General features: G+C 53.2%; 7 protein-coding genes across 7 annotated transcripts; 3 read left to right on the forward strand and 4 right to left on the reverse strand.

Moving 5' to 3' along the window:
* Positions 1-1,225: 1,225 nt before the first annotated feature.
* Positions 1,226-2,434, reverse strand: BDP81DRAFT_456915 (phytanoyl-CoA dioxygenase family protein; the record flags this gene model as incomplete). Its single annotated transcript, XM_060593225.1, has 1 exon — positions 1,226-2,434. The coding sequence occupies one exon, from the start codon at positions 2,432-2,434 to the stop codon at positions 1,226-1,228; it is 1,209 nt and encodes a 402-aa protein (XP_060452274.1).
* Positions 2,435-4,757: 2,323 nt separating this feature from the next.
* Positions 4,758-8,453, forward strand: BDP81DRAFT_364192 (fungal-specific transcription factor domain-containing protein; the record flags this gene model as incomplete). The annotated part of the gene is given in 10 exon segments (XM_060586486.1): positions 4,758-4,838; positions 4,950-5,032; positions 5,094-6,008; positions 6,059-6,264; positions 6,335-6,467; positions 6,533-6,757; positions 6,824-6,979; positions 7,046-7,375; positions 7,395-7,404; positions 8,112-8,453. 10 exon segments carry the CDS (start codon positions 4,758-4,760, stop codon positions 8,316-8,318), a joined length of 2,346 nt encoding a protein of 781 aa, XP_060452275.1. The 3' UTR covers positions 8,319-8,453.
* A 1,251-nt stretch (positions 8,454-9,704) lies between these two features.
* BDP81DRAFT_306003 (uncharacterized protein) lies at positions 9,705-10,934 on the forward strand (the record flags this gene model as incomplete). Its single annotated transcript, XM_060583234.1, has 1 exon — positions 9,705-10,934. The coding sequence occupies one exon, from the start codon at positions 9,705-9,707 to the stop codon at positions 10,932-10,934; it is 1,230 nt and encodes a 409-aa protein (XP_060452276.1).
* A 293-nt stretch (positions 10,935-11,227) lies between these two features.
* On the reverse strand, positions 11,228-14,264 carry BDP81DRAFT_444795 (uncharacterized protein; the record flags this gene model as incomplete). The annotated part of the gene is made up of 5 exons (XM_060591879.1): positions 11,228-12,110; positions 12,165-12,494; positions 12,568-12,658; positions 12,948-13,109; positions 13,277-14,264. 5 exons carry the CDS (start codon positions 14,262-14,264, stop codon positions 11,228-11,230), a joined length of 2,454 nt encoding a protein of 817 aa, XP_060452277.1.
* A 591-nt stretch (positions 14,265-14,855) lies between these two features.
* BDP81DRAFT_307395 (DHHC zinc finger domain-containing protein) lies at positions 14,856-16,972 on the reverse strand (the record flags this gene model as incomplete). Its single annotated transcript, XM_060583362.1, has 2 exons — positions 14,856-15,629; positions 15,680-16,972. 2 exons carry the CDS (start codon positions 16,970-16,972, stop codon positions 14,856-14,858), a joined length of 2,067 nt encoding a protein of 688 aa, XP_060452278.1.
* Positions 16,973-19,488: 2,516 nt separating this feature from the next.
* BDP81DRAFT_389055 (uncharacterized protein) lies at positions 19,489-20,336 on the forward strand (the record flags this gene model as incomplete). The annotated part of the gene is made up of 4 exons (XM_060587211.1): positions 19,489-19,599; positions 19,847-19,898; positions 19,975-20,150; positions 20,289-20,336. 4 exons carry the CDS (start codon positions 19,489-19,491, stop codon positions 20,334-20,336), a joined length of 387 nt encoding a protein of 128 aa, XP_060452279.1.
* A 405-nt stretch (positions 20,337-20,741) lies between these two features.
* On the reverse strand, positions 20,742-22,235 carry BDP81DRAFT_306150 (phosphoserine phosphatase serb; the record flags this gene model as incomplete). The annotated part of the gene is made up of 2 exons (XM_060583244.1): positions 20,742-21,779; positions 21,927-22,235. 2 exons carry the CDS (start codon positions 22,233-22,235, stop codon positions 20,742-20,744), a joined length of 1,347 nt encoding a protein of 448 aa, XP_060452280.1.
* Between the last annotated feature and the right edge of the window lie 1,478 nt (positions 22,236-23,713).

Below are 23,713 nucleotides of genomic sequence, written 5' to 3' on the forward strand. Positions count from 1 at the left end.
TTTGTCTCTTTGATGGGACACGCAAACTTGTGGAATGTGTGACAGGATTCGGAGATGCTTGCGGGAAGATGATGGTATTTCTATGATAATTGTGCTTGGGTGAATCGTTTGCGCGGTGAGGAACTGATTCAGACCCTGCAAGAGGTGGGGACTCATGTCTCAATAAATACAAGAAACCCTCTCCCTGGGAACGTTGAAAAGCTGTCAAATATCGTGACATTGGCACGCCACAAGAGACGTGGGCATGGAAGATCACCACTCAGCGGTGCAGATCCCGTAAGAAGCATTTTAGCGGTCTGTGTGCGCCTGTGTGGCCCCCCAACGTTCCCGTGCGCAAAACCTCGTATCGGCAGTAGAAGGAATGGAGGTCTCACATGTGATGTCACTCTCAACGTTGTTATCCCCCGTGTCCGTCGACGCTAGTTGCCCGACGACAGCTGGGGAATGGAACCGATGGCTGTTCAGGGCCCGGTTCCGACTGGTTGATCCGTGTTCGGTGTGGCCCAATTGACGATGGTATTTTGAATCCCACAGAATCCCGTTTGACGAAAGACACATGGTGCGTGGGCCAAAGCCTACGTGGACAACGCCGGAACACGAAAGTTGCAGCAGACCAAGAAGCAAGCAACAAGACGCAACGTCACGTTCGAAAGCTATTTAAAGCGAAGCTTAAGTAGGCAGGCAAATGGCGTGAACTAAACGATAGCTATCACAGGTTGTCTTCGGCAACGCGGCAACGATCCACTTACGATGCAGACGTGGGGAGCACGACAAACAACCGTGTCTATTGTAAATACACGTTTCGAGGCTGACGAACTGCGGCGCCGGCATCCACCGGCGCTTACCGATCTCCATTGCCTCATGTGTTTTCGTCTTCAAGCAGGGCGCATGCGCTTACGCTGACGTGCGTCATCAATCTCGATCCTTTGTAGATGCAGGCACGGGTTTGTCGATCCACACAGACGCAATAGTCGCTAAAGTTGAGTACCTAAGAACCCTGTTAGTGATCTCAAGATACGTAGGGCAAGAGGGCTAGGTCATATTTGATCCGATTGATGGACAGTGGATCTACTTACTAGGTAGTCTTCGGAATTGACGCCTTCGACTTCTGCGTTAGACCACATCAACTTCAGTCGAATCTTTTCGGACCTCCTTGTCTACTTTCATCAGAGAATCGCCAAGAGTAAGTGTATGTTTGTTCTACAGGTGATATGTGCATGTATGCTTATGCTGATGATCTCTTTACAAATGCCTTTAGCGCTTCGACCGCTTCGGTTCTGCTTCGCTTTTCGACCAAACTCTTTGTGATATTGTCCTGCTCCGATTCTGGCGCCATGCCCTCGTTTCTTGGCGGGTTGTTATCCAAGTTCGTAGGGAATGGATATCCCTCGGCCACAGCCGCTATGAAAGACTGGACCCTGGCACTCAAGCCTCCGGCTTCGTACAGCTTCAACAAGTGATCCCAGCTCTTCTCCACCAGAGGCACGGCGTCCACAGATTCCATCGGTTTACCAAAGGGGCTGCTGATCTGCAATAGATTTGCCATCCTGTACACATCGGTCGACTCGTTCTTGCCAGCCGCGTGGAAGAGCGCCGGGTTGAAGAAGAGCCCATCTCCCACCTCCAGCGGCAGCGCGACATAGTTATTCAAAAAGTATTCGCTAAACTCGGGACGGCGATACGACATATAGCCGGCCTCGAATGTCTGGCTGAACGGCAGCAGCCGCGTGGGACCGCTCTCTAGAGGCACTTCGGAGTGGGCGACAGCACCTTGCAGCGTCAGGAGCTGGCTGGCGATCTGCATGGCCCGTGGGATCTGCGAGGCCGCTTCTGCTGTCTTAAAACCAACATGGTAGTCACGGTGGCAGACCTGTGGCGAGGCGCCGGGCTTGGTATTGTTGACTTGCGCCGTGATCCTGTAGCCCTGTCCGAGCCACGCGCTCGAGATTAGGCCGAGGTACGGATTCGAGTAGTAGTTGACAAAGGACGCCGGGTCCTTGAGGCCATGTTTGCTGAATGAGTTCCAGATGCGGTCGTTTTTGCCAGCGCTGGCAAAGTGGTCTCCCTTTGCGGTTCCTGATTTCTTCTCGTCCTCAATGATTGATGCGAAAGCTGCGTTTGCTGACTGGATCAAAGCTTTGTCGCGGAAGAGGCCCTTGGTGACGAAGACGCCTGGGCCGGAGATTAGGACGCGGTACCACTCGTCCTGGAGCTCCGTGCGTTGTATGTCGCTCAAGCTGGAGTATTCGGGGAGGTCGTAGACGGGGATGTTCTGCTCGATCGATGCAGCAAGCGGGTAGTCTTCTGGATAGGTTCGTTGGGAACATGTGGTTGAGAATCGTTCCAATGTTGTCGCTTCCGATTTTGAGAAGAGGCGGGAGGACGTCGGGCTGGGAGAGTGACTGTCGTTCGTTTGTCCGTTCTTGATAGCCATCTTTTCGTACTTGTTTGTGTCGTTCATATAGGGATAATAGACTGCTGTGGTGCAAGATACTTAGTGACACTAACTGATAACATCCCGAACATCCCGTCGGTCATGGAGCAAGAAGCGCGGGGTATTTATGCGTTGAGAGCAACGTGTAGTGGGCTGGCGCTCCCCACATTCGGGAGAGACTTGAGACTTTTACTTTTGTTAGAAGTCCGTAGAGATGATTCAGCCATAGCCTATGCGGAAACGCGGGTTGGAGGTCCTCTCCATCGCAAGGATTCGCACAATGATAGAAGTCCGAAAAGGGCATCGTCTGACGAGGTCAAGACAGTAATCGGGTACCCCTCTGCCGGCCAGAATTGGCCGATTGAGCTCCGGATGGGTCCGCCGAGAACCGGCCCCATACGGAGATGCTCACCTTGACAAGATCTATCCCCCTCAGGCTGAAACCCTGGGTGAACATCTCGAGTTATGAGTTGATATTCGGCGACAAACGTAGAAATTGGACTTTGTTGCATCACAATGTCTCTGGGTCTACCTGACTTCTGGGGCCCGAGCTGGTGGAGACTTCGGAAACCGGTTTCCGAATGTCCTATGAGATCTTAGTGCGGCTCAGATTTCAGATCTTCCCCGGACTACAATTCCGACTAAGCTTCCATCTCATCATTACTCATCACAACCCAATGGCGACGTCTTGGCAAAGAGCACATGATGAAGTAAATGGTTCGAAGAGACACCTGTCGCCGCTCGAATTCTCGTCGAATCCGGAATCATGTGGATATTGCTACGCTTCCGACTAAGGGGCTTGACTCTAACGAACAGCGCGATATCACCTCGGGCCAGAGTTTGGGTTATCAGATTCGATCATTTAGTTCGTCTGGAATCATTTCGGCACAGTACCGAGAAGTCAAATTTTAAGGCCTGATCTGTTCCATGGCTTATTGTTAGCGAGATCTCAGGTAGGGATAAAGAAACGCCTTTCATTGGTCTGGATGTAACTTCTTCTTCGAGTAAGGCGTTCTCCGGAGTGGCTCATTGGCCTTGCGAACCAAAGTACGTGCTTGAGCTCCCTGAACGTGAATGGCGTTTGAATTTGGGCACGTGCGGTACGCGTACTGAGAGGCTCAATAATTACAACTAAGCTACGGCAATCGGGCTTTGAAGGTAAGGTATTTACTTCATCATGCCGTCTCAAGAAAGTTCCGTATCATAGATCAAGGACACATCACGAACACCTTACCTCGATGAAAACAAGTGAGTCAAGGACGCTACGTAAAGTCCCCAGCTCCTTTTTCCAAACATCAACGCTAGGAGACGCTAAATCACATCCGCCATTTCTTGCTTCTTTCTGGCTAGAGTTGCGCTGCAAAGACGTCTCAGAAACCGAGATCACTGTCATGCTGCAGATTTGAGGAAGCTGAAGTGACGCGGGGAATCCCGCGGGCCGGCTCTTTCAGAAATGTCAATACTTCATGTTTAGAGAAAGGGCACCAGCGTTCTTTCGTATACTTCGAATAAGATTAAGGTTTAGCACGGGCCAGCTGTCTTTACACCATCCCTACAATTCATTAGAATGATGATGGGCGACTCTGTATGCCGAGTTATGCGAGTTAGATTGACTGGATCTCGCCTCAATAGTAGGTGGCTAGCATTACTGCGTGTTTCGGCCGTCGATTAGGATACACGAAGTGTAATTCTAAAGCTGTAGATCCTTGATTCATGGACCAATGTCCTACACTCTTTTGTTACAAACGCCTGCTCATGATGCTTTTCCAATTAAGTATATTCTAATCCACTGTTGTTTGGGTGTCCCGAGACTTTGAGTGTCCGCGCAGATCGACAACGATACATATACTGCGTGGTAAGAATAGTCTTCCCCTCCAGAATGTTCCTCATACTTGTTACTACTCGAATAGGGAGATACATCTAACAAGCTTCCCCTATCCCTGGTTAAAGACCATCGAATCGCATCACGACCACTCCGTGTGCGTTTCCCACATCTGGAATGAACTTTAGTGCAAATTTGGTGCTGCATAGTCAGATTAGCGTCCGGCAAGTCCCCTGTACATCTCGGCGTGGCGCCCACGCGCCCGGCGGTCGGCGCTACCGGTAGGAACACGGCCGAAGCAACTTACAAAGCCACATGGGCCAGGTAGCTAGCACATCGGGGTTCATGCTGTAAAAGAACGTCCTGCTAGTAGTGGGCCTCGGAGCGGCCAAGAGGTGTCCACCGCCCCGTCTTCTCTCGAAGATACCCCAGCCAAACCTCATCATCCTCCACTCCTTCAACACAGATTTCGAGACGCAGATTCCAGAGGAGACAGGCAGTATGCCCCAATCATCGAAGCCCGACGCCAAGAGGAGGCATGTCACCACGGCGTGCATTTCCTGTCGGGAAAGCAAGATCAAGGTACGCGCTGTCTCCCCCAACCTCGTTGATATTATATTGTCTTTCAACTTGATATCACGATCGTCGCTTCAGGTTGTGCACTGCGGCATTGCGTTAACAGATTATCTACAGTGTGACGGCGCAACTCCTTCATGTTCCAACTGCAAAACTAAGCGCCGAGACTGCCGTTACCAGGCCGGAGAGGACAAGCGCAAGTTAGATTCTCTTTGCAGTCTCTTGAATTCGAGCGGACTGATCGGGGCTGACAAATGCTAGACTCTCCCTACGCGTTGCAGTCGAACTACTGTCGAGCAGAGTCGACCAGCTTTGCCAGTTTATTAATCAGAATGGCCTTCAACTTCCACCAATGCCTTCAGAAGAGGCCAAAAGTCTGACCCGGATACTAAACACTCTAGGACTCTCGACGGTCCAAGTGGCTCTAGAACGCGACAAAACACCACCGATTGACCCTGCTTTATCCCTGGAGCCGCAACCATTGGCACCCTGCGCCCCATCTAACAACACTTTGTTACCGCCGGACCAACTTCCTCTAGACTTTTCACTGCCCTTCGACCCGTCTTCCTTCAATCTCGGCCATGACGCAATTAGTATCACAGGGCATGCTCCGCCGGTCCAGGACGGGCTGTTAAACTTGACGACAAGAGCTATTGCCGATTGGGAATGGAGCCCTTCTGAGAGTGCCGACAACATCATCACAACTGATGTCGACGTAGCCAACGTCCGGGCCCCGAGCCATCCTCTTTTGCGCAGCTATTCCGAAGAGGTTACTTTGAGCGACAATGAAGACGACGATGCCGGTTCGGGTACGACGGAAGAGGACCTCGTCAATCAGTTGTCCGATAGACTAGGGTCTCCTCACATTGGCCCCAATGGCCGTATCTCGTATTTTGGGCCGACATATAATTTCAGTTTGATGGAACTACCTGTGGGAGCCGATTGTTTAGCTGTAGATCGGACTGTTCGCAACGACGGCCAGGAACACCTCGACAACATGGGATACGGCAAATCGGTACCGCAAGATCTCGAAGATCATCTTATCAACCTATATTTTACTTGGCAGGATCCCTTTCAGCATGTAGTCGACCGGACTCTTTATGAAGAAGCGAAGCATAGTTGGCACGAGCAAGAGGAGGATACCCCATATTACTCCGAGGCACTCAGAAATGCAATGTTCGTCAGCACAAATTTCAGCTTTCAAGTTGCTTGCTAACTCTTTGTAGGTGTTCATTAGGCGCTACTTTCGAAACACGATATCACCCGAGCTTCATAACCTTCCCAAAGTCTCTTCCGGATTTCTTCGCCGCACGAGCCAAGACCCTTCTAGAGATCAAACTAGATTCACCTTCGGTCTCTACGGTACAAGCTATGATTGTTCTTAGTAGCCATGAGATAGGGGCAAACAGGGACTCTCGTGGTTGGTTGTATAGTGGTAGAGTGACCCCAATGGCGACTCCCTTGCAATATGGGATGATAGGAACTAACTGCTCTCGATCCAGCAATGGCGATTCGGCTTGCGTTTGATTTGGCTTTACACAAGGACATGACACCATACGTTACCAACGGAATTCTAAAGCCTGCCGAAGCCGAGCTTCGTCGAGCTGTGTTCTGGGGCGCATACACAATGGATCAGTAAGCTTCTCGTGTCATTTTAACGTCGTTGAGGTCTCTCTGTTCTGACTTTCCAATCTTTCCAGGACGCTCGGGTTCTACAGAGGTCGACCTTTCCGTATCAGCATGGACGATATTACAGTCGAGAAACCGACAGAAGACTCGTTGGATGGACGGGTCGAGCAATGGTTGCCTTACATCTCGCCCCTTAGCAGCGGCAGCTCACCGGTACCCCTAAATGACCACGTCGAGGCTGTCAGTCTTTACAGGATAGAGTTATGCGAAATCATGGCACCTCTTGGCCACACGCTGTGAGTGAACCGCCCGGACATCAATCTTTCCGTCTAGGTCAGTGAGACTAATCGATGTTCTGGTAGATATGGCAGCTCTCGGATCCCGCGGGATATATTACAGGCCAGCAACGAGAAGATTGCTGCAATATTATTCGCTTGGAAGGAGAACTTGCCACGCACGATACAAGTCGACCTAGAAGACTCAAAGGGATCATTCCTTCCTCATGTTCTTTTATTACAGTAAGTCCAGACCCATGTTGTAGAGTACTGTCGTCGTGTGGCTGTTTCTGACATTTTCGTCTGCAGCATGCAATACTACCAAAACGTAATACATGCCCATAGGCCGTGGATGTCGTCGAGCTACATCCAGCCACAGCCACCTCAAGGTCCAGGCTTCATGCACGCGCAGCACATGTGCATTGAGTCAGCAGCCGCGGTAGCAAAGCTGATCCTGATTTACGAACGTCAATACTCCCTCAGGCGAGTCCAAATCCAAGGCGTTGCCATCATCTTCTCGGCGGCTATCATCCTCATCTTCGCATCGATATCCCGCCGCAGACGGAAGAGGACCACAGAGACTGCGATACACTTGAGCGTATGCTTCCGAGCTCTGGGGGAGCTATCAGGCTCTTGGGAGTGCGCTAATTAGTAGTAGTAGTAGTGGTGTTTTACATCATCAGGGACAGGTGCCCAGCTATCTATGTAACTAAGCTCCGATCAACCAGAGCGCCCTTTGGGCATATGATGTGCCGTGCCGCCATTATAGCGTACGACAAGTCAGGCAGTCTATAATGTACACTTTTCTTCTCGTGCCTAGAGCAGTGGAGTTTAGTATCTAATCCCCAGGGTCCGTTCAGTTCCAAAAAGCACGCCAGCAGGGGGTCCCTGACTCGGCAGAAGCGAATGGGTCTCTAGCAGCCCTACGCCGTCCACAGACGGCGTTGCCGCAACAAGTAACCGGCCCTCGGAGGCATATTTGCCTACGCGAGCATTTTTCTGTTTTCTTATATTTTCTTATATAGAAGATAAAGGAGGAAGGAAGAGAGAGGGGTGTGGTAAGGCCGGGGCCTCAAGGCGTCGGTGGGTGTGTGAGAGAGTTGTGAGGCGCGGGATCTCGGGCTCGCTATCTTTGCAGAGAGTGAGCCTCATAGTAGCGCGTCACACGCTCGAACTTCTCAAAGGCACCCGGGTCTCTGACCAGGGCGTACCAATAGGCTTCGGCCAGGCCTATCGGGGGCGGTAGTGGTCCCGGATCGTCCACGGTCCCGGTAATCGGCCATAGCGCCGAGGTACGGCGGTTCTTCGTGCAATATACTGGATGGGTAGGCGATAATTTCCGCCCGCAGTTACATTTGAAGGGGAGTGCGCTAAGCGGTCCCGGGACTTTCTCCTCATGCTTCAACGCAAGTGGGAGCTGCGGTCTCGCCGGCTGAGTCAATGTCCTTCGCGCAATCCCATGCTGCCCCTGGGACTCGGCGCCATGCGGCAGAGCGAGCAGGCGTCTCGGAAACGAGCGCGTACTGATAGCCCGGCCGGGTCGAAGAGCATCGGTAGTTTCCAGAGCATATCTCCCATTTAGCCAAAGGAGCAGCTGGAAGATCAAGAGGGCATCGATATGGATATGAGGTTGGATCTCGACTGGGTATTTGCCGCGGGAACACAGCCCATGCCAGGCCGTTGGGACCATCTGTTGAATACGGATACGCTTTACTTCAATCCCAACAGGACGAGGTAGCGTCTATATTGTCCCGTAGTCTCAAGATCACGTAAGGAGTTTGGCTTAAATTCATGTTCCTGGCGTGAACCCAGTTGGGTCTTTGGCTGATCCACGGGCCCTGGATACAATGTCTTACGCGACGCTACTGTCCAGCCGCTGCTGCAGCATCAATTGGATATAATTGGGCAAAACGTAGCGACAGTGGCGCTTACGCCTAGTACCCAGCTGCGAAGGCAGGACTGCAGAGCCTCGTCAACCTCGCTTCTTCACCTCGACTCCAGTAGCAGACACTCATACGACTTCACCATGTCCTTTTCAGACGATCGGCTCTGTCGCAACTGCACCAAGCTAGATCTGCAGGCAGTCTTTAACCCGGCTCGGTTTGACGGTCTTCCAGCCATCGGCTCGGTTCAGAGTTACAAAACTAGCTGGACCAAGTACATCCAACATGTTGGAGACTGGAGACCGCTCACCCGGGAGGAGAGAATCAGTCAATATCCCCCAGGCATTATTCCAAGCTGTCCTTTCTGTGACTTCATCTTCTCCATCGGCTTCAATCTCGCCCGCTACCCTAAGGCCGAGAAGGACAAGACCATATTAGCGATTCCCGCCAGTCTGCTCTACAATTTTGCTGCTCTAGATAAGGGGACGGGTAGCGAGGGACTTCCAGACTTTACCTCAGTATTCCTCCTTGTAATGAACCCCTCCCACTACAAGACAGCGTCAGCTCAGTACTTTGGCAATGCCAGCGCCGGCGGTTGCTTGACAGCGTGGATCCGTTTCGCCCATCGGGAGGCGCCGGGAAGCCTGGTCTCTCTTGCGTCCACCGCCATCTTGGAGCCCCCTAATTCTCTTCTGGACCTCCCGATGCAGGGCAGAACCTTACTTGAGGAAAAAATCGACTACGGTCTCATCCGATCATGGATACGCCTATGCGAGCATCACCACGACACTTGTCGTACCAGCCCAGACTGGCAGACTCTCCCTCACTTTAAGCTCATAGACTGCGAGTTCCGTCGGATCATCAACACGGATCCAGGTACTAGGTATCGCTACGTTGCGTTAAGCTACGTTTGGGGAGATGCGAAGCCTGACAAGTACACATACCCTGATCTGCCGGACAACCTTCCGCCGGTCATCCAGGATGCCCTGAGGGCCACCATCAAGCTTGGCTTCCGGTATATCTGGATCGATAGATACTGCATCTGGCAAGACAATGAGACTCATAAGATGAGCCAGGTGGAGAAGATGGACCAGATCTACGAAGACGCAGAACTCAGTATCATCGCCATCGGCGCCAAAGACCCAAGCTACGGGCTGCCGGGCTTGTCTCTCGGGCGAACACAACACAGTCCCATTACCAAAACGATTGGCCAGCAGAAGATCGTCACCAACTTTAGCCACCAGTGGCAACTTGATCAGATCTCGAGATCAAAGTGGTCGACGCGGGGTTGGACGTTTCAAGAGACGTGTCTCTCCAGGAGAAGACTCTACTTCTCCAACTACGAGGTCTCATTCGAGTGCCACGATATGATGTGCTTCGAACATCTCACGCGTCCTCTTGCCTTGCAAGGGAATTTGGAGCACCATGAGAGGCCCGAATGGACTCTTCTCAATACTCCAGACGGTATCTGGGCGATATTCCAGAAGTACTGCGATCGTCAGCTCAGATTCTCAAGCGACAGGCTGGCCGCTGTATCCGGAGTTTTGAAGAAGTGGTCGCGAGTGAACCCAGGGTGCTTTTCGTACTGGGGCATTCCGATAGTCGCCTCCGGCTGGCCCGTGGTAGACGCCACTGCCTCGAAACGCGCTTTTCTCGCCGGACTCCAATGGGAGATCCGACCTGAAGGAAAGAACTATGCGAGGCTGGGAGCCTTCCCAAGCTGGTCGTGGGTATCTCAGAACGGGAAGACGCTATTTGGCCATCAAGGCTACTTTCACCTGAGACCCCCCAAGTTAGTGGAACTAACGGACAAGTTCGACGCGGAGGTTTGGGTGGAAACACCTCAGGGCGATATCATAAAATGGGCTAAATTTTATGAATCTGGCGGCCTTGATTCGTCAATCCTGCAGTGTACGAGGTATCTTCACCTCGAATGCTGGTCTTTCGAGGCCGGACCCCTCTGCTATCGAGAGATCAAACGGCGTTCGGGCACCGCGCACGATGACATGTTTTATCTTCCGACAACACGCAAACCTCTTGATGGGAAAGGAGAGTTTGTGGTGAAGTTTACTCCGGATTTCGGATACGAAGATACCTTCCTCGGCCGAAATCTCACAGCAGTATGCTTCTCACCTCTTGAGTACGCGACATGTGCTATAGTTCTCGAGTCTATCCCAGGTCTCACAGTGAGGATAGGGCTTCTGGCGTTTATGAGGATCGAAGACTTGGGTTCACATGAATCGCAAACTCCTGAGAACCTGCCCTTTTCTGGGCTTCCATTCGCTTCGCAGAGGTGTCGTTTCCGTTGGGGATAGGCGTAGGGTTGGAAAGGCTCTCTTCACATGTGTAGTCTTATCGTTGGCAGCTCTCAACAAGTCACAGCTTCAGAAAAGACCTTTGCTATGATCAACTAAGCTTATCTGTTAGTCGAGAGACGCCACTCTGCTAATTTTATTGACATTCTCATCATTTCATTGACCCAGACTGTGAAGCCAATGCACTTTTGCTGAATTATTCGATGAGGCTCCAGTCCCAACTGCTCTTGATTGTATACTGCTGGCCCCGATCAAGCGCGTGAGAGGCTCTCCCCGGTGGTGCGTCAAACTCCTCAACTCACGAAGGTGTCCTTGGAGGCCAGCCCCTTTTGCTTATGCACATCCACCTGCAGACACTCTAGAGCCTCCACGTATGCCGATTGGGCCCCCATTCGAGCCTCCATCTCCTTCGCGGTGGAGGCGGCCATGCTCAGTACAGCCTGTAAGCGGGCCTCTGCAGTGAAGCTAACGAGTTTGTCCCATATCAAGCTGAGGGGATGCCGTTCGCCGAATATGGCTTGATGCATCCTGCAAACAAATATAAGGAGTGCCTCCGAAAGTTTATGTTCCAAGTCGAAGATGTCGTGGAATGTTAATAACAGTAGCTCAGGATCCTGTTCCCTTATGAGATACTTCAAAGAGTCTAGTTGTTTGTTAAGAAGCCGGAACGCAGCAGTCGTTTCCTTTCTGCTCAGCAGTGCGTGGATGTCGGCCATGTCATCATGCCACTTCCGAACCCTCTGCCGCGCTGGCTTTCCGTTTGGCCCGTAGAGAATACACCCGTCGATGACGACCAAACCTGTTTCGAATGCCCCATCAAGGTAGGAATGTATAATCCTGATGGAATCGTCAAGTAGGCGCAAGTCTGAGTGTGGCTCTATTCGAGGGGGTATCTCGGTCTTTGATGAGGTGGGTGAAGGTGTAGAGCACGTGATTTCCATGTGCGTATCCAGACATCGAACGACATCAATGCTGGATGTATCTTGTAAGTCCGGTCTGTGCTTCAGATACTGCCTTACCCGGTCCCAGTTGACTTCTTGGCCCCGGATAAAGAACTGAGAGCACTTCCCTGCGGCGTCGCGGTCTTGCTTTTGTCGAAGCATTACTACTACTTCGGCTTCTTTGAGCTTTTTGTCTAGTTTCCAAGTCTTTAACCTTGACTTATACATCTTAGTTCTATAATACAGGTTAAAGTCAGAGAGCTACGGATATGGCTCGAAGCAGACTTACGTGGCGTTGAAATGATATTGGGTTTCCATAATTTCCCTTACTTTTCTTAGGGACTTATTCTCGTCTCGATAGAGCTTAGCAATGATAGGCTGCATACGGTTCCAATTCTTCTCAGTTGCATAAGTCTTGCTAGCAGTCAAGCCTCGGGCGTCTTGAGAACTAGAGAGGGGACACATGGCGCGTGGTTGTGGTTTAAGGTACTGGTAGTGGATGAGTTCCAGACGAAAAGTGCCCGATTTCAAGCAGCATGAAAGATAAGATTGATGATAAGGCGTGCTTAAGTCTCTCGCAAGTTGCAGAATCGAGGAAAAAAACGCCTCGTCCCCACGCCTGTGTGATCAAGGTGGTCAGCCTTGTCAAGACTAGATAAGTTCCCTAGTATGCATGACCAAATGAGGCTTACGGGAAGAGGCCAATCTCGAGATGTTTTGCCCACTCAAGTTGGGAGCAGGATGTTGCCACGGGCTGATCTTTTCGGCCGTAAGCGGATAGTACTTATGCACGGTATGTTTAAGACACAATGTTGGAAAGGAACTGACATGATTGCACCCCGCTGCGCCGGGTTGGAGGCACAGGATTTGGGGGCTGTGTCGAACCAGCGCCCCTTTCCACCCAGAGACTGCGAACTTCTCAATATTCAATTTGGCCCTCAACTCCATTAGCGGGTAGCTATGCGTCCCATGTAGTGTAGGTAGGTACCAACCTAAAGTTATGTGCACGTTGTACAACAATGATGACGGCCCGAGTGGGATGATCGACGTCGTATCCTGACCATTATCACACCTGTATCACCAACGAACTCAAGCCATGATACGGCGAGGGTATCTGCTGCTGGCCTATCGATGACAGAAAGAGTGTGTTCAGTTGAAGAGGAAGACCTTGGCCACAGACATTTCTCGGACGAGGCACCACACCGAAACATGCTTAGTTCGCATCTTTGTACTTCTAGGAACATTGAACGCCTAGCCTAGTTACTTGTGTATCTTACTTGGTACTTGACTCTCAAGTTACCCCTAAATCGCGATCTCTCAACTCCAACTAACAGCCCAGAAAGCCTGAGGATCAAAGATAAGCTTCAGGCATCTCTCCAAAGTCGTCAAGCCCAAACGTACCACCTGGACCAGGCCAGCTTTGATAGAGCCCGAAGAAATCAGCAAAGGTCATCCCAGCGCCTCCCCGTCGACCACTCGCCGATCTCCCGGTCCCGGGACCGTAACCGTACCACCCACCGCCATAGTGAGCTGGCGGCGGTTCGTAGCCCGGCTGAGAGGCACCGCCGTTTCTGCCAGATCCGGGAGCCGGTTCGGGGCCGCGGCCGCCACCATCTTCCTCGTGATCGTGACGGGAACCGGGGCCAGGATCGCTGCGGCCTTGGCCGGATCCAGGGCCGGGACGAGGACCGAACGCACCAGTACCGCCTCCTACATTGCCGCTCATACCCCCTCCTCCGCCTCCAAACAAATCTCCAAACAAATCCTCAAACCGAATCTCCTCGATCGGCCCAAAGTCATCCTCACCCACCTCCCCATACCCACCACCGGGACCCAATCCAAATCCCCCACCACCAGCATCAGCCTCCTGCTGTCTCCGCGGGTCATAATCTCTCTGCAACGCCTCAAGAAACGCCCTAGCAGCGTCAGAAGCTTCTCTCACTCCATAATTCTCAGGATTCTCAGGTCCATTGCCGTTCATGTTGCGGAAGCCACCGGAATAGGCGTACCGCGGCTGCTGCTCCTGTTGATCATCTCGATGCTGTTCACCTTGCTCTCCTTGCTGCCACTGTGGATCATGCCCGTGCCGCTGTTGGCCTTGATTCTGTCCCTGTTGCCGTCGCTGTTGATTATCTTCTTGCTGCTGCTGTTGTTGCTGTTGCCGCCGCCGTTGCTCATTACGCAAATTCTCCTCGTAAAAGCGACCCGTGCCGTAGTATATCCCGCCAGGTAGGCCGCCGACGGGAATATCTCCGTTCCCATAACGTCGCTGCTGACGGCTTCCTCCCCCTCCCCCTCCCCCTCCTCCTGCGCTGCCAGGGCCTTGCTGGCCACGAGGTGTGTTCCGGCCCGAGCTGGCTTCGGAGTATCCGTCGAATACGTAGGCCATTGTAGTTTTGATCGCTCCCTGCCTACCTAGACTTCTTAATCGTGAAAAGTTCTGGGAGATTCAAGAGCTTCTTTTCTGCTGGTTGATGCTACTGTCTGGTCTGGTGTCCAAGTTGGAATTCTGTGGCAGCAGATGGTACGTAGATAGAAGAAAGTCTGCCTATTTATATGTTTGCCAGTGGTCGCACGAATTAGTGATTCACAGTCTCGAAGTGTTTGAGCATAACGGTGATGTGGAAGTGTGTTTGATCATTGATTGCTAGAGGCAAGCAGATGTGATTCAGGAACGCAAAGGACACACACGTCACGCGATTGGGGAAGCTTTCAACTCGGGGTTATGAACTAGCATTTGTTACAAGCGCAGCAATTTGCGCCAAACGTCTATGTACTGGCTCCGATATCGTAGCGCATTGCCGCGATAGAATAATACGGGCTCTCGTCCCCTGCGCCAAGTATTTTATGCCTGTTTACCTGCTTTGATAGGTAAAGCCGGGTATAATAGAAAACATACATTACAGGTATCCAGGATCCGTTAAAACGTATGATGGCTCCTAAACAACGCCACGCGGAAAACAATCAAAGAAAAGGGTAATTATGTCGCGGTAGTGTTTGTTTCGTTGCGCAAAGAGACGGGTCCTTGAAACCCTGTCGATGGTCTGACGTTTTGCATCTCCATTCCCTGGACGTCCACCTTCTGATCCCGGAGAGCACCGAGGCGTTGATCACCACCACTGTATCTCTTCTTGAATTGGTAGTACGTAGGAGGCCTCGGTCGGCAGAGGACGACGATCCAGTTCTTGATCATGCTGCCCTGAGTAAAGGCACGGAACCGCTCTGCCTTGATGAACTTATGGGAGTTGATGTACTCCCTTGTTGTTTCGCCTCGCGCCATGAGGAAGATGTGGTAGCCCATGAGAGCAGCAGGATATAGGAAGGCAATGAAGCCGTAGATGACCATGGCGAAGGGAACGCGGAAGTCGTCGATGGATTTACCAAAAGAAATGTCGGATCGGTGCATGTGTACGAGAATTTGGCCAAGAGAGGCGCCGAGAAGGTAGAGAGAGAGGAGCGTTGCCGAAGAGACGAAAGCAAAGAAATATCGATAGTTGCGTTTTCCGACGCAGTTATTGAGCCACACGCAGTGGTGATCGTGGGTCTCGATGCAGTTGTCGCAAAGACGGCAGTGATGAGCCCGGGGAGGTCGCCAAATGTTACATGTTCTACAATGTTTGACCGGAACTTCCATAGCGGCCGTCGCCGACTCTGCTGACTTGATTAGCGTCCAGTCGTTGGTCGGGGGCCCGAGCCGGAGAGGGTCCTCGGTCGAATCTGCGGGTGGGAAGGAGTGCAGGTTTCGAGGTAGAATCTATGCGCGGTTAGTTATATGTCTATAGAAATAGTAAAATGTCGACTTACGCCTGGGTCCGACAGGGATGCGTGGAGGAAGGAGGAAATGCAAATGTAGAAGACGTATCCGAAGGTAATGGGAATGGCCGGACTGATGTTGTGCCATATCCAAGGGGCTGAGAAGACGAAGAACAGTACGGCGGGAATGATGATGAATAGGCCAGTGGCTACATTGACTGGCCTATGCTTGGTGTTCTGGAATCGGCCTCCCAAGCAGAAGACGGTATTGCCTTCGAAGTACTGGAAAACATAGCCAAGGTTGGTCTTGGACTTCTTCAAGTTGTTCTTGTCGGCAGGTCTCGAAGAGTCTACGGGGTTGAGGTGCGGTGTCGATGCGGTCGATGAGAGCTTTTCTCCGCCGGGCAAAATCCGATTAGACTTGTTCTGGTCACTTCTACCCGGCAGCAAAAAACTCGAGCGGAATGATCGTGGCGATTTGATGGGGCTAGGTTGGTTGCCTCGTTCTCTGAAGCCCCTGTCGATATTGACGCTCAGGTTCCGGCTATTGCGCTGATTCCGTTGCAGCGGAGTGACGCTCTCGGACATACTACCGGCGGCATAGTGACCATGAGTTGGGCTCGTGCTTGCTGTGATTCGGTCGTATGTTCCTTGGTCGGTGTATTCGGTTCCGCGAGACGGAGGCGGTCTCATATTGTCGTCGTCGCTGAGCTGCCGCTGGAGACGTGCAACGGGATTCGATACCGGGTTCGAGATGACGCTGTGCCGAGCATTTGGTCCACCACTGGCTACTGCCGCTGCTGCGGCGGCACTCTGGTTGTGTTCGGGCGTAGGTTCGGTATCTTCCAATGTAGGTTGCTGGCGAGTCGCAGGTCGTGAACCACCACGTTGGGCCTGTAACTTCTGCGAACTCATGGGACGAAAGAAGGCTGAAGATGTAAGAGACGGAACATGGCTTCGACTCGTCGAGCTGGGCGGCCTGCTGCTGATTGAACCAGCGGTACTGCAGCCCCCGATGCTTCCCCTCTTCTCGTTGAGACTTGTGATGTAGTTCATCCGTGGGGGCGGGCCTCGTCTCCGGCCTTCGAGGGGTCCAGACATGCCAGTCTTGGCCGTCCCTGGCCGCGACATAGTTTCTGAAGCCAGACCAGATTTTCTGCGCGGGTTTTCGGATAAGGTCTGGGCAACGGCTTCCCCGCCGTCGTCGGACGCGATATCGGTCATTCGCGACGAGATGATACTCGGCGGGCCTGGTCGGTCGGAGCGTCCAGGAAATTGAGGTTTCGGAAAGCCGCCATCGTCGGTCGGCGTGGTGGGCCCACCGGCCTGCTCTTTTGAGGTCATTTTGTGCGATATTGTCGCAGTCGAATCGGCGGCGCAACGATTTTTGATAGTTTACAAGTTTCCTCCGCTATAACATGTCGCTTCTTGGACGTGGTGACCAAAAGTTATCGCGAGGTTGGGGAAGAGCCTCTCGAGAGCGTTCGGGGGGGAAAGGTGGTGGTCGGTCTTAAAATCGGCGCTTTGACATGAGGTTGTGATGACTATTGCGCGGGACGAAGGGTTCGGTAGGTTCGGAGAATGGATCGTAGAAGGTTTGGAAAAGGCTGAAGCGCAAAAGTCTGCGGTCGGAATCTGGTATTAAAAAAGAGGTCGTGCGAAGGAATTGTAAAAGGCCCGCGTATTAAGGCGAGGGAGTGAATCGGTTGGTATCGTTTGTCGTATTGTATCGTGTAGAGAGAGGTAGAGAGAGAGAGAGACGGAGAAAGGAAGGTTGGGATGGCGAGCAAGCCGTGAATGAGCGAAACGAAGAGACGTCGGACAAGACTCAGAGTCTCGTCTTGTGCCTGGTGTTGCTTTTTCGAGACCAGAAAGCGACCAGACCAGGCATGGATTGCCCAACAGTGACGGAGAGGGATTGGGGCACCGCAGTGCAAGTCGGACGGCGGTTTTCTGGGTGCTGGGCTGGATTCGCTAGATTCGCTGCAAGACTTTACCTTACGGATACTGCGACCCAATGTAAGGGGCGGCACAACCTGGGTATCCGTGCTTTGTGCATATGGAAGGTTGCATATAGCCCTGATTTGGTTTAGCTCAGATAGCGCAGGATGTAGCTGCCGTCTGTCATCACTAACATCCTTTGTCGTGTCTCACATCTCATTCACGATAGTGCTGACGCTCAAGCCCCCTGCGAAACGGCTTTGGCCGCGTTTTTATGCAGGCGCCGGTGCAACTAGGCCAGGCCAATTTAATTACAATTGCCGGATCTGGGTCCCAGCTTTAAATTGCTACAGCAGCAACAGGCCAACAGCACGCGGCGCCGCGATGGCTGCAGTGCTGGGGTGATGAGATGAGGAGCACGAAGGACCAAGGAGCGTGTCTTCGTTCAGGTACCCGTCGATGCCTTTGCCCTACGGACACCAAGGTCCAAATAGCATAAAACGCACAGGCCATGGTTGTTCTAGCCTTTGGTTTGCGACTCTGCTCAATACCAATCCAAACTGGCGGTGTTTCTCAGCCTCCCATTCCTCTATTCTCATTGCTGACATGTGAGGAATGCTAAACCGTTGTTTTGGTCTTACTTATTATGTTCTGTAGCTTGAGACGCGTCTCGCCCCTCCTTTGAACGCCGTTGAGCTGCTGCAACGCTGAGGGTTCCCGGAATGATCTCTCTACTCTGCTAGGTTGGTCCTCGCTCGGAAGACTTTCGTCCGAGCAGCATCGCTAGGGAAATGCTTGGAACACGGCATGAATAGGGCCAATCGTACACAATCCAAGCATGCTCTACAGTGAATGAGACGTCTTGAATCCGATCCTCGTCCATGAGGTTCACTGCTTTAATACGTAGGAGGATACGATTATGCCGCCATTGCCAGTGCCAACTGTCCCGTCCACCACATTATGGCTTGTTTACTCAGCATGGGATACCCTGACCAACTCGGGTCTTCTGACTGTTTTTGACAACGAACGCACGTGTCTGCGGACGAACTGCGCTCTATGGTCTCCAGCTTCGTGCACGCCAGCTCATTGAAACAGTATATGTCCAAGACAAGGTCGACCAGCCATGTCAAAAGACGCTATAATTTTGTTTTCCTCTGTTCGACAGTAGGTCTATCAGCACGTATCATTGATGCATCGTTGCTTCCCTTTTTGTCCATACGAATAAACTTTTCGATGAGGGGAGCGCACCGCGCGGGGAGGCTTGAAGTACGCAGGTCTCTGAGCACCTGATTGCTCAAGATAAGCTCTGTATCTTAATCATGATCTCGAGACGATCGCCAGTCATTTAAAGATGGCCAAGCGAGCTTCTTTGGTCTGCGTGGGGCTGTCATTCGACCCATACGATGTTCATAGTCATTGCAAAGCGTAAGGTCTAGAGATTCGAGAGTCAGGTTAAATTGCAGTTGATCATCATGAGCCTTGGCTAGTGTAGCTCTGATATTTATTGACATGTCTCTCTCTTGGTCTCATAATGGTCTTCACAATTTTTCTAGGAGAAAAAGAATCCTGAAAAAAATAAGCTGGCTCAAAGTGAAGGCATCTCTATGTTGCGTACTAGTACCTTACGCATTCGCTGAATAGGACTCTCACATGCAGCGAGCCGCTGGTCACATATATGTCTTAGTGCAATAGCTCCTTTAGACAGATAGCATGCATCTAGAGGGCGTAGGATGAGGTAATGCCCACATCGCCCTCGATTGACCAATCACCTCTATCCTTACACCCGGCCAATCGTTTCTCCCGAATTTCAACCTTGGGACGGGATTCTGTCGACGAACCTGAAGCTCCGAAATCATACGACAAGCCGACACCACTCACAACATCACACCCCCAACGACACCCCGTCCACCACCGCAACAATGGCCTCCTTCGTCGCCCGCCGCGCCTTCTCTACCTCCATCCGCCGCTTCGCCGACGAGCAGGCCAAGCAGACCCTCACCCAGGAGTCCAAGCGCAACCCCGAGACCCTCGTGCGTGATATCCCGTCCATCCAGCCGAGATGCCTTTAGATCGACCCGTCCGCCGTCCACCGTCCACCGCCCGCCGCATCCCTTTCCCGCGAAGCCGAGCTTCTGAGGCAACCCAAAACGTATCGCCTAGTCTACGGAGAAGCGATAGTCATGCAGAGGGATGCGGGCGGTCAGGCTGGAAGCGGCATCGAAACAAATGCGTGCAAGAGAGCCGGAATGGAAGGCTAATCGAATTTTTGTCATACAGATCCTCGGCGGTGTCATGGTTGCTGCCCTCGGCGGTGCCGGCCTCTACTTCGGTACGTCTTAGGGATCATTGAAGAATAATCATCGACGATTGAACAGCCATTGACGTTTTTCCCCCCTCCCGCGCAGGCCGCTCCCCCACCTCCTCTACCTCCGAGAGCCCCGTCCTGAAGGCCGGTATGCCCTGGGAGACCGACAGCGAGGGCAAGTACAAGTACCACCCCGGTGGCAACCCCGCAAACGAGCCCAGAGACGCTCCCAGCGCCGTCAACACTGTCATCATCCCCGATGTCACTCTCCCCAAGGTACGTTTTATATACCTTCTGATTTATCCTGCCACGGCAGAGAGACTTTCCATTCGTGGGAGTTCGGCTTTACTCAATGGCCGGGATTCTTCAGGATTTGAAGCGGAGGAGATATCCGGGCTGACACTCATGACACAGGAATTGCACGAAAAGTACAACAAGTGGGGCAAGGACGGCTACCCTTAAAGAATTATAGATACCTGCGTTGAGAAGACGTGTTTTTGCACAAAGTGTGCAATGGGCGGAAGGTGGTTTTCGTGTGTAGATAGGGAGAATTCAGTTTTATCCACGTTTTTCTACCTTGGACAGCATCTCCAAAGTTGAATCTGCACCACTCGGCCATGCGGCTCATCAAACTACCTTATCCGGTTTTCTGTGCTCGGAGACTCATAAAGCGAGATTTCATCTGAACATATTTGCAGCAGGAAACTCAATGGCATGCAATTGAATCATGAGGGCGAGTAAAGAATACTCCCAAAAAAAAACAGCCATGCCTTTCCTCGGTGTCACCCAACTCCCCAAAACACCATTCGACTTACGCCCACAACACCACTCCCACACACAAGAGTCTACAGACAGCCCCCCGCCAATCTACGAGGCAAGCTGCTCAATCTCATCTCCCGTGAACCCAAAGAGATACAACAAGTCCAACAAGCTCTCGCTGTTGAGCCTCGTATCAGCCTCCATCTGCACCCTCGGCTTAGCGTTCCACGCAACACCCAAGCCCGCCGCGCGCATCATCAGCAAATCGTTTGCGCCGTCGCCCACGGCAACGACCTGCGACAGGTCGATACCCCCCTTGGCCGCGATCTCAATCAGGAGGTCGTGCTTCCGCTCCTTGCCCACAATGAGACCCTTGACCTCCCCAGTGAGCTTACCAGCCTCGTCAATGACAACCTCGTTGGCGTGCGCATAGTCGATGCCCAATTCGCCAGCCAACCAGCTCGTCAGGGGTAAGAAACCGCCCGACAGCACCGCGGTCTTCACACCGAGGCGCTTCAGGGCCTTGATCAGGCGGGGCACGCCCTTGGTGACATCCAGAACGGGCCGCAGCTGCTCGAAGCAGGAGGCCGGAAGACCCTTCAGGAGCTGCACGCGCTCGCGGAACGCAGCTTCGAATTCGAGCTCGCCGAGCATGGCGCGATGCGTAATATCGGCGACGCGCGCGCCCAGGTCGGGCGGATCCTTGAGCGTCGCGGCCATGAGGTCAATGACCTCCTGCGTGATGAGCGTGCTGTCCATGTCGAAAACAACAAGCCGCGGGTGTCGGCGCCACAGCGTGTCGGGCTGCAGCGCGACGTCGACGCTCCACTCCCTCTCGAAGCGGTAGATGAGCTCGTGCCGCCGCAGGTCCGTCAGGCTGAGGTAGCTCTGGCAGGGGGCCGGGTCGAGCGTCAGCTCGACGACGCGCGGGTTTTCCTGGCTGTCGAGGCAGCGGTGGGAGGAGCTGTAGTCGGACTCGCCGGCGGGCAGGGGGAAGGTCGACATGAGGTGCAGGAACGAGGTCACGCACATGGGCGAGACGTGGGAGCCGTACAGGTGGTCGAGCTTCTCGGGCTCGAGGGTCGGGGGCTCGAGGGGGAAGGACTCGGGGTCCTGGGTCGGCGCGAAGTTGGCCGGGAGGGACTCCTTGCCGCTGGCGCTGTCGGGGGTGAGGGTCGGGGGGGATGCGACGCCGCTCTTCTTCTGTCCACCGCCGGCGGCCGCCGTGTGGTGGTCGCCGCCGTTCGGTTTATAGAATAGCGTGGCCACCAGGCGCGACTGCTTCTTCCCAACCGCGGGCGCGCAGTTGGGGTGCGAGTAGCTGTGGTTGAGACCGCTGCGGATGGTGGGCGGGTTGTCCTCTGAGGGGATGCCGTTGAAGCCCGCATAGTGCTTGTGGTTGGCGCTGTGGTTGTGCTGCTTTGGCGGGGAGACGGCGACGTTGCTGAGGTCTTCGACGACGGTGTCGATGCCGAAGCGGCTTTCCGGGTGCTGCGGAGGCCGGTACTGCTGGTGCTCGCGCAGGAAGGAGCTGCTCCTCATGGACGAGGTCAGCTGAGGTCGGGGCGACGTTGTCGACTTGGCGGGGCTTGCGTCGGCCATAGCGGAAATGTTCTCTCTGGTCTCTTTCTCTACGGCGGGGTTCAAGCTACGGTAGACTAAGACGGAGACAAGGCTGAGACGGGAGGGGGGAACGGGACACTGAGAGACGGGACGGATAGCGGACGATGCAGGAAGAGGAGCAAGGACCTTCAGCAACAGCTGTCGGTGACGGCAGCGGCGGCTTGGAGGATTGCGGGGAGAGAAAGAGAAAGGAAGCGCGACAGAGAGAGAGGAGAGAGGGGGTAAAGACAGAAGCTCGGAGCCCGCGTCGTGGTGAACGTAAAGCTTAAAGACTCAGCTCAACTTATCAGCCCTCATTGTTTCGAAAGGTAAAACATGTCGGCGTGGTTGGACGACAGACGACCAAAGAGGAGGATGGGGGACTCGCGGCGGAGAGCTGGCGGGGCACTGGACACTGTGAAGTCTGACTGTGTGCCCCCGCCTCGCCGTCACTGGTCCGGATCCGAACGAAGCCCCGCAATTCCCGTGTCCCGACTTCTTGGGCGGCGTGCGATTGGCTGAGTTGGTGTCGCAATGGGCAAGCTCTCCCGTGGGCCGTGGCTTCCCAAGTTCCCATAAGTGGACGCCAGAATCACGTGGTTACCCCTCTAAAATGTCTGTTCTGAACTTTTGATAAGCTGAGGGGGGAAGGGAGGCCCATGGTGAGGCTCAATTACATCACTCTGAGGTCGGTCAGTCACTTTCCAGGTTCAGTTCAAGGTGAAAGGAGAAAACTTTGGCCAGGAGTCCGAACACGTGAGTAGGGAAGTTTGAGAGAGCAAACTCCCGCCGATCTGCGGGACCATCAGCCTCGCCCGAGTCTACCGACGCCTGTCATCAAGGGGAGGGGACGTCAGAGAGGGATGCCAGGACAGCCCTATCGCCGTACTAGCGTACGCAGAACCACGCACTGGCCTACCTTCCATGCCTTGGCCCAGGCCACCTGCGTTGTTGGCAGGCGAGCAGTCACGTAGTGCAGGCTCGTCTTGGCCTTTTGTCTGCTGGTAAGTTTGTCATCCACCAGTCACCGCGACGACCAAAAACTGATCATTGCTTCAGGTGCTGGCTCCGCTGATAAAGAATCGGAGCCGCGCGGAAATAAGACGCACGCTTGCACCAGACACCGAACATCATACACAGTCCACATCCAGGAGACTAGGACACATGTCATCTGTCCGGACTCCGGAGCATAGACTCCACGTCCTCTTGAGGACGGCGCAGGTAGCCGTAATCGGCATGTATGTCTGCTTCTGCGTTGGCGAAGGGAGACAGAGAGCGGCGGAGGCGGCGGGATGAATGAGCGGTCACCCAAGTGGGAGCCTTCTCAGCTGTCCCTAGACTCGCTACCATCTCATTCCCAGTTACTTGTGGATGTCGAGATGTTGTCCAAGAAACAAAGGGTCCAAGAAGTCTTGGTCTGCTCAGTTCCTTGTTTGAAGTACCAACTCCGAGTCATTGGACTTTATTGGAACGAGAGA

The sequence above is a fragment of the Colletotrichum phormii genome (assembly GCF_030913505.1).
Source record: "Colletotrichum phormii strain CBS 102054 chromosome Unknown BDP81scaffold_1, whole genome shotgun sequence".
Classification (NCBI taxonomy): Eukaryota; Fungi; Ascomycota; class Sordariomycetes; order Glomerellales; family Glomerellaceae; genus Colletotrichum; species Colletotrichum phormii.